This window comes from Perca flavescens, unplaced genomic scaffold (assembly GCF_004354835.1).
Source record: "Perca flavescens isolate YP-PL-M2 unplaced genomic scaffold, PFLA_1.0 EPR50_1.1_unplaced_scaf_79, whole genome shotgun sequence".
NCBI classification, from domain to species: domain Eukaryota; kingdom Metazoa; phylum Chordata; class Actinopteri; order Perciformes; family Percidae; genus Perca; species Perca flavescens.
The window spans coordinates 10,001-23,000 of NW_021166734.1; the positions used below are offsets into that span (position 1 = coordinate 10,001).

The window sequence follows — 13,000 nt, forward strand, 5'->3', positions numbered from 1 at the left end:
AACAGCTGATTATATAGACTAGGACCTTAACAGCTGATTATATAGACCAGGACCTTAACAGCTGATTATATAGACCAGGACCCTAACAGCTGATTATATAGACTAGGACCCTAACAGCTGATTATATAGACTAGGACCCTAACAGCTGATTATATAGACCAGGACCCTAACAGCTGATTATATAGACTAGGACCCTAACAGCTGATTTTATAGACCAGGACCCTAACAGCTGATTATATAGACTAGGACCTTAACAGCTGATTATATAGACCAGGACCTTAACAGCTGATTATATAGACCAGGACCTTAACAGCTGATTATATAGACTAGGACCCTAACAGCTGATTATATAGACCAGGACCCTAACAGCTGATTATATAGACCAGGACCTTAACAGCTGATTATATAGACTAGGACCCTAACAGCTGATTATATAGACTAGGACCTTAACAGCTGATTATATAGACCAGGACCCTAACAGCTGATTATATAGACCAGGACCCTAACAGCTGATTATATAGACTAGGACCTTAACAGCTGATTTTATAGACTAGGACCCTAACAGCTGATTATATAGACTAGGACCTTAACAGCTGATTATATAGACTAGGACCTTAACAGCTGATTATATAGACCAGGACCCTATATAGACCAGGACCCTAACAGCTGATTATATAGACTAGGACCCTAACAGCTGATTATATAGACTAGGACCCTAACAGCTGATTATATGACCAGGACCCTAACAGCTGATTATATAGACTAGGACCCTAACAGCTGATTATATAGACTAGGACCTTAACAGCTGATTATATAGACCAGGACCCTAACAGCTGATTATATAGACCAGGACCTTAACAGCTGATTATATAGACCAGGACCTTAACAGCTGATTATATAGACTAGGACCCTAACAGCTGATTATATAGACCAGGACCTTAACAGCTGATTATATAGACTAGGACCCTAACAGCTGATTATATAGACCAGGACCCTAACAGCTGATTATATAGACCAGGACCTTAACAGCTGATTATATAGACTAGGACCCTAACAGCTGATTATATAGACCAGGACCCTAACAGCTGATTATATAGACCAGGACCCTAACAGCTGATTATATTGACTAGGACCCTAACAGCTGATTATATAGACCAGGACCCTAACAGCTGATTATATAGACCAGGACCTTAACAGCTGATTATATAGACTAGGACTCAACAGCTGATTATATAGACCAGGACCCTAACAGCTGATTATATAGACTAGGACCCTAACAGCTGATTTTATAGACCAGGACCCTAACAGCTGATTATATAGACCAGGACCTTAACAGCTGATTATATAGACTAGGACCTTAACAGCTGATTATATAGACCAGGACCTTAACAGCTGATTATATAGACCAGGACCCTAACAGCTGATTATATAGACTAGGACCCTAACAGCTGATTATATAGACTAGGACCCTAACAGCTGATTATATAGACCAGGACCCTAACAGCTGATTATATAGACTAGGACCCTAACAGCTGATTTTATAGACCAGGACCCTAACAGCTGATTATATAGACTAGGACCTTAACAGCTGATTATATAGACTAGGACCCTAACAGCTGATTATATAGACCAGGACCCTAACAACTGATTATATAGACTAGGACCCTAACAGCTGATTTTATAGACCAGGACCCTAACAGCTGATTATATAGACCAGGACCTTAACAGCTGATTATATAGACTAGGACCTTAACAGCTGATTATATAGACCAGGACCTTAACAGCTGATTATATAGACCAGGACCCTAACAGCTGATTATATAGACTAGGACCCTAACAGCTGATTATATAGACTAGGACCCTAACAGCTGATTATATAGACCAGGACCCTAACAGCTGATTATATAGACTAGGACCCTAACAGCTGATTTTATAGACCAGGACCCTAACAGCTGATTATATAGACTAGGACCTTAACAGCTGATTATATAGACTAGGACCCTAACAGCTGATTATATAGACCAGGACCCTAACAGCTGATTATATAGACCAGGACCCTAACAACTGATTATATAGACTAGGACCCTAACAGCTGATTATATAGACTAGGACCTTAACAGCTGATTATATAGACCAGGACCCTAACAGCTGATTATATAGACCAGGACCCTAACAGCTGATTATATAGACTAGGACATTAACAGCTGATTTTATAGACTAGGACCCTAACAGCTGATTATATAGACTAGGACCCTAACAGCTGATTATATAGACTAGGACCCTAACAGCTGATTATATAGACTAGGACCTTAACAGCTGATTTTATAGACTAGGACCCTAACAGCTGATTATATAGACTAGGACCCTAACAGCTGATTATATAGACTAGGACCCTAACAGCTGATTATATAGACCAGGACCAGCTGGGTCCAGTTAGTTGAGACCTGAGCAGACAGGAAGTGGGATCCTCACACTGCTGGAGTTTGAGTTTGTGTTTTGTGTCCTCAGGCGTCCTCCAGCGTTCCCTCTCCCTCGTCTGCAGGCTCTGACTCCGCCCACAGGGGGCGCCACTTCCACCCCGGCCTGCCCACGGCCAGCCAGGGTCTGCTGCAGCTCTACCAGCAGGACGCGCCAGAGGACCTGGGCCCCAAAGCCGTGAGTTCAAGTCCCTACACCGTTAGACACTGAGAGCAGCGGTGGGAGGGTCATTAAACGGAGAGGTCAGATGATGTGGAAGATGAAGCTGCAGTTAAATGTGTCCCCCCCTCCCCTGTCTCCTCTCTCGTCCCCCCCCTACAGATGAAGGAGAAGATGAAGGAGGAGGCGTGGAACATCCATTTCTCCGAGTTTGGTCGCGGTGTCTGCATGTACCGGACCTCCAGAACCAGAGAACTCGTTCTCAACGGGATTCCCGAATGCCTGAGAGGAGAACTGTGGCTGCTCTTCTCTGGTCAGTTAGTTCACTCACTCATTCATTCACTCGTTAAAACACATCACCAAACTCCACCAGACTCCATGTAAATAATCAGGACTTTTATCATCGTAAAACACACTTCATTCAAAGTGGACAGAAACTAAATAAAACTACCAAAAGCCGTCTTGGTTCATCTTCCCACTGTTCCAACAATCACCACTCTGGTTTGGTTGAAATAAACCCTTAATTCACCCATTTACATGTGGAGATATGCTGGCTCTATACACGCTAAAAGTCCTGATTATTTACATGGAGTCTGGTGGAGATATGCTGGCTCTATACACGCTAAAAGTCCTGATTATTTACATGGAGTCTGGTGGAGATATGCTGGCTCTATACACGCTAAAAGTCCTGATTATTTACATGGAGTCTGGTGGAGATATGCTGGCTCTATACACGCTAAAAGTCCTGATTATTTACATGGAGTCTGGTGGAGATATGCTGGCTCTATACACACTAAAAGTCCTGATTATTTACATGGAGTCTGGTGGAGATATGCTGGCTCTATACACGCTAAAAGTCCTGATTATTTACATGGAGTCTGGTGGAGTTTGGTGATGGTGATTTCTGGGCTGTTTGAGGTTAAACTAAAAGGATCCAGTAGAGCGTGTTTCGCCCTCGCTGACCACATGATGTTAAACTGACTTCCTGTGTGCGTTCATTGACTTCCTGTGTGCGTGCAGGCGCCCAGAACGAGATGGCGACCCACCCTGGTTACTACGGCGACCTGGTGGAGACCGCCATGGGCCGGTGCTCCCTGGCGACCGAGGAGATCGAGCGGGACCTTCACCGTTCGATGCCGGAGCACCGCGCCTTCCAGAACGACACCGGCATCGCCGCGCTGCGCCGAGTACTCACGGCCTACGCTCACCGCAACCCGGGCATCGGGTACTGCCAGGTACTAGTACACACACTATATACTGCCAGGTACTAGTACACACACTATATACTGCCAGGTACTAGTACACACACTATATACTGCCAGGTACTAGTACACACACTATATACCGCCAGGTACTAGTACACACACTATATACTGCCAGGTACTAGTACACACACTATATACTGCCAGGTACTAGTACACACACTATATACTGCCAGGTACTAGTACACACACTATATACCGCCAGGTACTAGTACACACACTATATACTGCCAGGTACTAGTACACAAACTTAGGGCTGGGAAAAAAATCAATTTGATTTAAAAATCGAGTTGGTAGGTCAAATCAATTCATATTTTTAAAAAATTGATTTTTTAGATTTGTTTTCAGTCCAAATACAGTATAAATAATTTGGATGTTTAACAATCTTTGTTGCACACTGCACAGTGACTTTTAACTTAGAGAAAGGGTTTGCCTTTGCAATTTTGTTTATGTTGATGCACTTTAATTAAATACAATAAATATATATTTTTAACATATACTTATGTTGGAATCGAATCGTAAATCGAGTTTTTTATTTAAAAAATCACAGATTTTTTTAGGGGAAAAAATCGCCCAGCTCTACACACACTATATACTGCCAGGTACTAGTACACGCACTATATACTGCCAGGTACTAGTACATGCACTATATGTTAATGCTAAAATCTCCTGGTTGATAATTTTTTCATAATGAGAGAATATTGTGTATATAAAGTGTGTATAAAGTGTGTATATTGTGTGTATTGTGTATATTTAGGCAATGAACATCGTGACCTCGGTGCTGCTGCTCTACTGTGTATATTGTGTGTATATTGTGTGTATAATGTGTTTATTATATGTATTCTAGGCGATGAACATCGTGACCTCGGTGCTGCTGCTCACTGTGTATATTGTGTGTATAAAGTGTGTATTATATGTATTCTAGGCGATGAACATCGTGACCTCGGTGCTGCTGCTCTACTGTGTATATTGTGTGTATAACGTCTGTATAAAGTGTGTATAAAGTGTATATATTGTGTGTATTCTAGGCGATGAACATCGTGACCTCGGTGCTGCTGCTCACTGTGTATATTGTGTGTATATTGTGTGTATTCTAGGCGATGAACACCGTGACCTCGGTGCTGCTGCTCTACTGTGTATATTGTATGTATAATGTGTGTATAAAGTGTGTATTATATGTATTCTAGGCGATGAACATTGTGACCTCGGTGCTGCTGCTCTACTGTGTATATTGTATGTATATTGTGTGTATAATGTGTGTATTATATGTATTCTAGGCGATGAACATCGTGACCTCGGTGCTGCTGCTCTACTGTGTATATTGTGTGTATATTGTGTGTATAATGTGTGTATTATATGTATTCTAGGCGATGAACATCGTGACCTCGGTGCTGCTGCTCTACTGTGTATATTGTGTGTATATTGTGTGTATAAAGTGTGTATTATATGTATTCTAGGCGATGAACATCGTGACCTCGGTGCTGCTGCTCTACTGTGTATATTGTGTGTATAATGTGTGTATAAAGTGTGTATTATATGTATTCTAGGCGATGAACATCGTGACCTCGGTGCTGCTGCTCTACTGTCCCGAGGAGGAGGCCTTCTGGCTGCTGGTGGCGCTGTGTGAGCGCATGCTGCCGGACTACTACAACACCAGGGTCGTAGGTCAGTGACATCACTATGACATCATCACTCTAACAACGTGATTTGTGAAATCTCTAAAAATATTAACAGTGTGTCATTTTGACGTGCAATTTAAGTTTTGTGTAATGTGATCATCGTGGATTATTATGTGTAAAAATATCATTAATTAATTCATGCATGACGAAGATTTAAACCTAATTCACTTCGATAAAGATAAGTATACATGAGCATCAAGGCTGGTGCATACTCAGCTCATGTGTAGAACATGTTAACCATAGACTGGATGTTAACTCAAAGATACGTAGAAAAGATATGAACGTGGGAGGCCATTAATCGGAGCGCAAAGTGCATTCTGCAGTTAGCATCGTATAGCTATGGCAAAAAGAAGACAAGGCAGTTTAATTAGTTTTGGTTTTACTAAGAACTTGTCTAACGATGACTATTAATAGGTGATGATGATTGATGAACGATGATGATTAATAGCACGACGATTCACCTGCTGCCAGTCCTGTTAGCACACCATCCTAACCTCTCTGATTGGTCACCATCCTAACCTCTCTGGTCACCCTCCTTACCTCTCTGATTGGTCACCATCCTAACCTCTCTAACTGGTCACCATCCTAACCTCTCTGGTCACCCTCCTTACCTCTCTGATTGGTCACCATCCTAACCTCTCTAACTGGTCACCATCCTACTCTCTCTGATTGGTCACCATCCTAACCTCTCTGACTGGTCACCATCCTAACCTCTCTAACTGGTCACCATCCTAACCTCTCTGACTGGTCACCATCCTAACCTCTCTGACTGGTCACCATCCTAACCTCTCTGACTGGTCACCATCCTAACCTCTCTGACTGGTCACCATCCTAACCTCTCTAACTGGTCACCATCCTAACCTCTCTGACTGGTCACCATCCTAACCTCTCTGACTGGTCACCATCCTAACCTCTCTAACTGGTCACCATCCTAACCTCTCTGACTGGTCACCATCCTAACCTCTCTAACTGGTCACCATCCTAACCTCTCTGACTGGTCACCATCCTAACCTCTCTGACTGGTCACCATCCTAACCTCTCTGATTGGTCACCATCCTAACCTCTTTAACTGGTCACCATCCTAACCTCTCTGACTGGTCACCATCCTAACCTCTCTAACTGGTCACCATCCTAACCTCTCTAACTGGTCACCATCCTAACCTCTCTGATTGGTCACCATCCTAACCTCTCTCTGATTGGTCACCATCCTAACCTCTCTAACTGGTCACCATCCTAACCTCTCTGATTGGTCACCATCCTAACCTCTCTCTGATTGGTCACCATCCTAACCTGTCTGACTGGTCACCATCCTAACCTGTCTGACTGGTCACCATCCTAACCTCTCTAACTGGTCACCATCCTAACCTCTCTAACTGGTCACCATCCTAACCTCTCTAACTGGTCACCATCCTAACCTCTCTAACTGGTCACCATCCTAACCTCTCTGACTGGTCACCATCCTAACCTCTCTGACTGGTCACCATCCTAACCTCTCTCTGATTGGTCACCATCCTAACCTCTCTGATTGTTCACCATCCTAACCTCTCTGATTGGTCACCATCCTAACCTCTCTGACTGGTCACCACCCTAACCTCTCTGATTGGTCACCATCCTAACCTCTCTCTGATTGGTCACCATCCTAACCTCTCTGATTGGTCACCATCCTAACCTCTCTGACTGGTCACCATCCTAACCTCTCTGACTGGTCACCATCCTTACCTCTCTGACTGGTCACCATCCTAACCTCTCTCTGATTGGTCACCATCCTAACCTCTCTGATTGGTCACCATCCTAACCTCTCTCTGATTGGTCACCATCCTAACCTCTCTGATTGGTCACCATCCTAACCTCTCTCTGACTGGTCACTATCCTAACCTCTCTGGTCACCATCCTAACCTCTCTCTGATTGGTCACCATCCTAACTTCTCTGATTGGTCACAATCCTTACCTCTCTGACTGGTCACCATCCTAACCTCTCTGGTCACCATCCTAACCTCTCTCTGATTGGTCACCATCCTTACCTCTCTGACTGGTCACCATCCTAACCTCTCTGGTCACCATCCTAACCTCTCTCTGATTGGTCACCATCCTAACCTCTCTGATTGGTCACCATCCTAACCTCTCTCTGACTGGTCACTATCCTAACCTCTCTGGTCACCATCCTAACCTCTCTCTGATTGGTCACCACCCTAACCTCTCTCTGATTGGTCACCATCCTAACCTCTCTGGTCACCATCCTAACCTCTCTGATTGGTCACCATCCTAACCTCTCTGACTCGTGGTTTCTGCTGACTCGTGGTTTCTGCTGACTCATGGTTTCTCTCCCTGCAGGGGCCCTGGTGGATCAGGGTGTGTTTGAGGACCTGACTCAGGGGTTCCTGCCCCTGCTGTATGAACACATGCAGCAGCTGGGGGTCATCTCCACCATCAGCCTGTCCTGGTTCCTCACGCTCTTCCTGTCCGTCATGCCCTTCGACAGCGCCGTCCTATTGGTCGACTGCTTCTTTTACGAAGGAATCAAACTCATCTTCCAGGTCAGAGACCCACACACACACACACACACACATACACACACACAGAGACACACACACACATACAAACACACACACGCACAGACACACACAGAGACCCAGACACATGATGGCCCGCTAGAGGCCACCACCGACTGGACTACAACATGATTACATACGCTGGCCAAGACAGCTCAACAGTGTGTGTGTGTGTGTGTGTGTGTCTGTGTGTGTGTGTGTGTGTGTGTGTGTGTGTGTGTGCAGGTGGCGCTGGCGGTGCTCCATGACAACATGGATGCCCTGCTGTCCTGCAGTGATGAGGGAGAGGCCATGACCATCCTGGGCCGGTAGGAGCTCGCTGTTAGCCTGCTACATGCTAACATGCTAATGTAGACACAGAGCTCACGGTGTGTGTGTGTGTGTGTGTGTGTGTCCCTGTGTGTCTGTGTGTGTGTGTTTGTGTGTGTGTGTGTGTGTGTGTCCCTGTGTGTCTGTGTGTGTGTCTTTGTGTGTGTCTTTGTGTGTGTGTGTGTGTGTCTTTGTGTGTGTGTGTGTGTGTGTTTTGTGTGTGTGTGTGTGTGTGTGTCTTTGTGTGTGTGTGTGTGTGTGTGTTTGTGTGTCTTTGTGTGTGTGTGTGTGTGTGTGTGTGTGAGTGTGTCTTTGTGTCTTTGTGTGTGTGTAGGTACCTGGATAACGTTGTGAACAGACAGACTGTAGCTCCGCCCACTCCTCACCTCCACGCCCTGCTGACCAGCGGAGACACGCCTCCTCCTGAAATAGACGTCTTCGACCTCATCAAGTCCTCCTACGAGGTCTGACTCCTCCTCCTAGACCATGACCCTACGAGGTCTGACTCCTCCTCCTAGACCATGACCCTACGAGGTCTCACTCCTCCTCCTAGACCATGACCCTACGAGGTCTGACTCCTCCTCCTAGACCATGACCCTACGAGGTCTCACTCCTCCTCCTAGACCATGACCCTACGAGGTCTCTCTCCTCCTAAACCATGACCCTACGAGGTCTCACTCCTCCTAAACCATGACCCTACGAGGTCTCACTCCTCCTCCTAAACCATGACCCTACGAGGTCTCACTCCTCCTAAACCATGACCCTACGAGGTCTCACTCCTCCTCCTAAACCATGACCCTACGAGGTCTCCTCTTCCTAAACCATGACCCTACGAGGTCTCACTCCTCTTCCTAAACCATGATCCTACGAGGTCTCTCTCCTCCTCCTAGACCAGGACCCTACGAGGTCTCTCTCTTCCTCTTAAACCATGACCCTACGAGGTCTCACTCCTCCTCCTAAACCATGACCCTACGAGGTCTCACTCCTCCTAAACCATGACCCTACGAGGTCTCCTCTTCCTAAACCATGACCCTACAAGGTCTCACTCCTCCTCCTAGACCATAACCCTACAAGGTCTCCCTTTTCCTCCTACACCATGACCCTACGAGGTCTCACTCATCCTCCTAAACCATGACCCTACGAGGTCTCCCTTTTCCTCCTAGACCATGACCCTACAAGGTCTCCCTCCTCCTCCTAAACCATGACCCTACGAGGTCTCACTCCTCCTCCTAAACCATGACCTTACGAGGTCTCACTCCTCCTAAACCATGACCCTACGAGGTCTCACTCCTCTTAAACCATGACCCTACGAGGTCTCACTCCTCCTCCTAAACCATGACCCTACGAGGTCTCCTATTCCTAAACCATGACCCTACGAGGTCTCTCTCCTCCTCCTAGACCAGGACCCTACGAGGTCTCTCTCCTCCTCTTAAACCATGACCCTACGAGGTCTCTCTCCTCCTCCTAGACCAGGACCCTACGAGGTCTCTCTCCTCCTCTTAAACCATGACCCTATGAGGTCTCTCTCCTCCTCCTAAACCATGACCCTACGAGGTCTCACTCCTCCTAAACCATGACCCTACGAGGTCTCTCTCCTCCTCCTCGACCATCACCCTATGAGGTCTCACTCCTCCTCCTAAACCATGACCCTACGAGGTCTCACTCCTCCTAGACCATGACCCTACAAGGTCTCACTCCTCCTCCTAAACCATGACCCTACGAGGTCTCACTCCTCCTCCTAGACCATGACCCTACGAGGTCTCACTCCTCCTCTTAAACCATGAGCCTACGAGGTCTCTCTCCTCCTCCTAGACCATGACCCTACGAGGTCTCTCTCCTCCTCCTAAACCATGACCCTACAAGGTCTCACTCCTCCTAAACCATGACCCTAAGAGGTCTCTCTCCTCCTCCTAGACCAGGACCCTACGAGGTCTCACTCCTGCTCCTAAACCATGACCCTACGAGGTCTCTCTCCTCTTCCTAAACCATGACCCTACAAGGTCTCTCTCCTCCTACTACTCTGGATTAATCCATTATTCTCTCTCTGGATTAATCCATTACTCTCACTCTGGATTAATCTATTCTCACTCTGGATTAATCCATTATTCTCACTCTGGATTAATCCATTATTCTCACTCTGGATTAATCCATTACTCTTTCTGGATTAATCCATTACTCTCACTCTGGCTTAATCCATTACTCTCACTCTGGCTTAATCCATTACTCTCTCTCTCTGGATTAATCCATTACTCTCTCTGGATTAATCCATTACTCTCTCTCTGGATTAATCCATTACTCTTTCTGGATTAATCCATTACTCTCTCTCTGGATTAATCCATTATTCTCACTCTGGATTAATCCATTACTCTCTCTGGATTAATCCATTACTCTCTCTCTGGATTAATCCATTACTCTCTCTGGATTAATCCATTACTCTCTCTGGATTAATCCATTACTCTCTCTGGATTAATCCATTACTCTCTCTCTGGATTAATCCATTACTCCCTCTGGATTAATCCATTACTCTAACTCTGGATTAATCTATTATTCTCGCTCTGGATTAATCCATTACTCTCACTCTGGATTAATCCATTACTCTCTCTCTGGATTAATCCATTACACTCTCTGGATTAATCCATTACTCTCACTCTGGATTAATCCATTATTCTTGCTCTGGATTAATCCATTACTCTCTCTCTGGATTAATCCATTACTCTCTCTGGATTAATCCACTACTCTCTCTCTGGATTAATCCATTACTCTCTCTGGATTAATCCATTACTATCTCTGGATTAATCCATTACTCTCTATTACTCTCTCTCTGGATTAATCCATTACTATCTCTGGATTAATCCATTACTCTCACTGGATTAATCCATTACTCTCTATTACTCTCTCTCTGGATTAATCCATTACTATCTCTGGATTAATCCATTACTCTCACTGGATTAATCCATTACTCTCTATTACTCTCTCTCTGGATTAATCCATTACTATCTCTGGATTAATCCATTACTCTCACTGGATTAATCCATTACTCTCTATTACTCTCTCTCTGGATTAATCCATTACTCTCTCTGGATTAATCCATTACTCTCTCTCTGGATTAATCCATTACTCTCTCTGGATTAATCCATTACTCTCTCTCTGGATTAATCCATTATTCTCACTGGATTAATCCATTACTCTCACTCTGGATTAATCCATTACTCCCTATTACTCTCTCTGGATTAATCCATTACTATCTCTGGATTAATCCATTACTCTCACTGGATTAATCCATTATTATCTCTCTCTGGATTAATCCATTACTCTCTCTGGATTAATCCATTACTCTCTCTCTGGATTAATCCATTACTCTCTCTGGATTAATCCATTACTCTCTCTCTGGATTAATCCATTACTCTCTCTGGATTAATCCATTACTCTCTCTGGATTAATCCATTATTTGTTGATTGTCCATTATTTGTTGTTGTAACCTTGTTTCTTCTTCTTCTTCTATGCTCAGCGGTTCGGCAGCCTGCGCTCTGATGTCATCGAGCAGATGAGGTTCAAGCAGAGGTTAAAGGTCATCCAGTCTCTGGAGGACACAGCCAAGAGGAGCGTGGTGGGTTAGCACGCTGTTACCACGCTGTTAGCTCACTGTTAGCACGCTGTTAGCGTGCTATTAGCACGCTGTTAGCTCACTGTTAGCACGCTGTTAGCACGCTGTTAGCTTGCTGTTAGCACGCTGTTAGCACGCTGTTAGCTTGCTGTTAGCACGCTGTTAGCTTGCTGTTAGCACGCTGTTAGCACGCTGTTAGCGCGCTGTTAGATCGCTGTTAGCTCACTATTAGCACGCTGTTAGCACACTGTTAGCTCGCTGTTAGCTCACTGTTAGCACGCCACAGGCTAAATGCTAACAAGTTTACTGTGTGTGTGTCTGTGTGTGTCTCTGTGTGTGTGTGTGTGTGTGTGTGTGTGTGTCTGTCTGTCTCTGTGTGTGTGTGTGTGTGTGTGTGTGTGTGTGTGTGTGTGTGTGTGTGTGTGTGTGTGTGTGTCTGTCTGTCTCTGTGTGTGTGTGTGTGTGTGTGTCTGTCTGTCTCTGTGTGTGTGTGTGTGTGTGTGTGTGTGTGTGTGTGTGTGTGTGTGTGTGTGTGTGTGTGTGTGTGTGTGTGTGTGTGTGTGTGTGTGTGTGTGTCTCTTTGTGTGTGTGTCTCTGTGTGTGTGTGTGTGTGTGTGTGTGTGTGTGTGTGTCTCTGTGTGTGTGTGTGTGTCTGTGTGTGTGTGTGTGTGTCTGTGTGTGTGTGTGTGTGTGTGTGTGTGTGTGTGTGTGTGTGTGTGTGTGTGTCTGTGTGTGTGTGTGTGTGTCTGTGTGTGTGTGTGTGTGTGTCTGTGTGTGTGTGTGTGTGTCTCTGTGTGTGTGTGTGTGTGTGTGTGTGTGTGTGTGTGTGTGTGTGTGTGTGTGTGTGTGTGTGTGTGTGTGTGTGTGTGTGTGTGTGTGTGTGTGTGTGTGTGTGTGTTTGTCTCTCTGCAGGTCAGAGCTATGATGACAGAGTCAGCCTTCAGTATAGAGGAGCTGGAG

The 13,000-nt window shown here is 45.2% G+C and overlaps 1 protein-coding gene across 1 annotated transcript in view; it reads left to right on the plus strand.

Moving 5' to 3' along the window:
- The window catches only part of LOC114552148 (TBC1 domain family member 9B), a gene marked incomplete at its 3' end in the record, with an annotated part of 22,915 nt that extends 9,918 nt beyond the window's left edge, over positions 1–12,997 (plus strand). Inside the window, exons 4-12 of the mRNA XM_028572784.1 lie at positions 2,509–2,655; positions 2,800–2,950; positions 3,658–3,872; positions 5,447–5,564; positions 7,910–8,112; positions 8,353–8,435; positions 8,771–8,900; positions 11,945–12,043; positions 12,953–12,997. Coding sequence (XP_028428585.1) covers positions 2,509–2,655; positions 2,800–2,950; positions 3,658–3,872; positions 5,447–5,564; positions 7,910–8,112; positions 8,353–8,435; positions 8,771–8,900; positions 11,945–12,043; positions 12,953–12,997 — 1,191 coding nt within the window. The remainder of the gene's footprint in view (positions 1–2,508; positions 2,656–2,799; positions 2,951–3,657; positions 3,873–5,446; positions 5,565–7,909; positions 8,113–8,352; positions 8,436–8,770; positions 8,901–11,944; positions 12,044–12,952) is intronic.
- Positions 12,998–13,000: the final 3 nt, after the last annotated feature.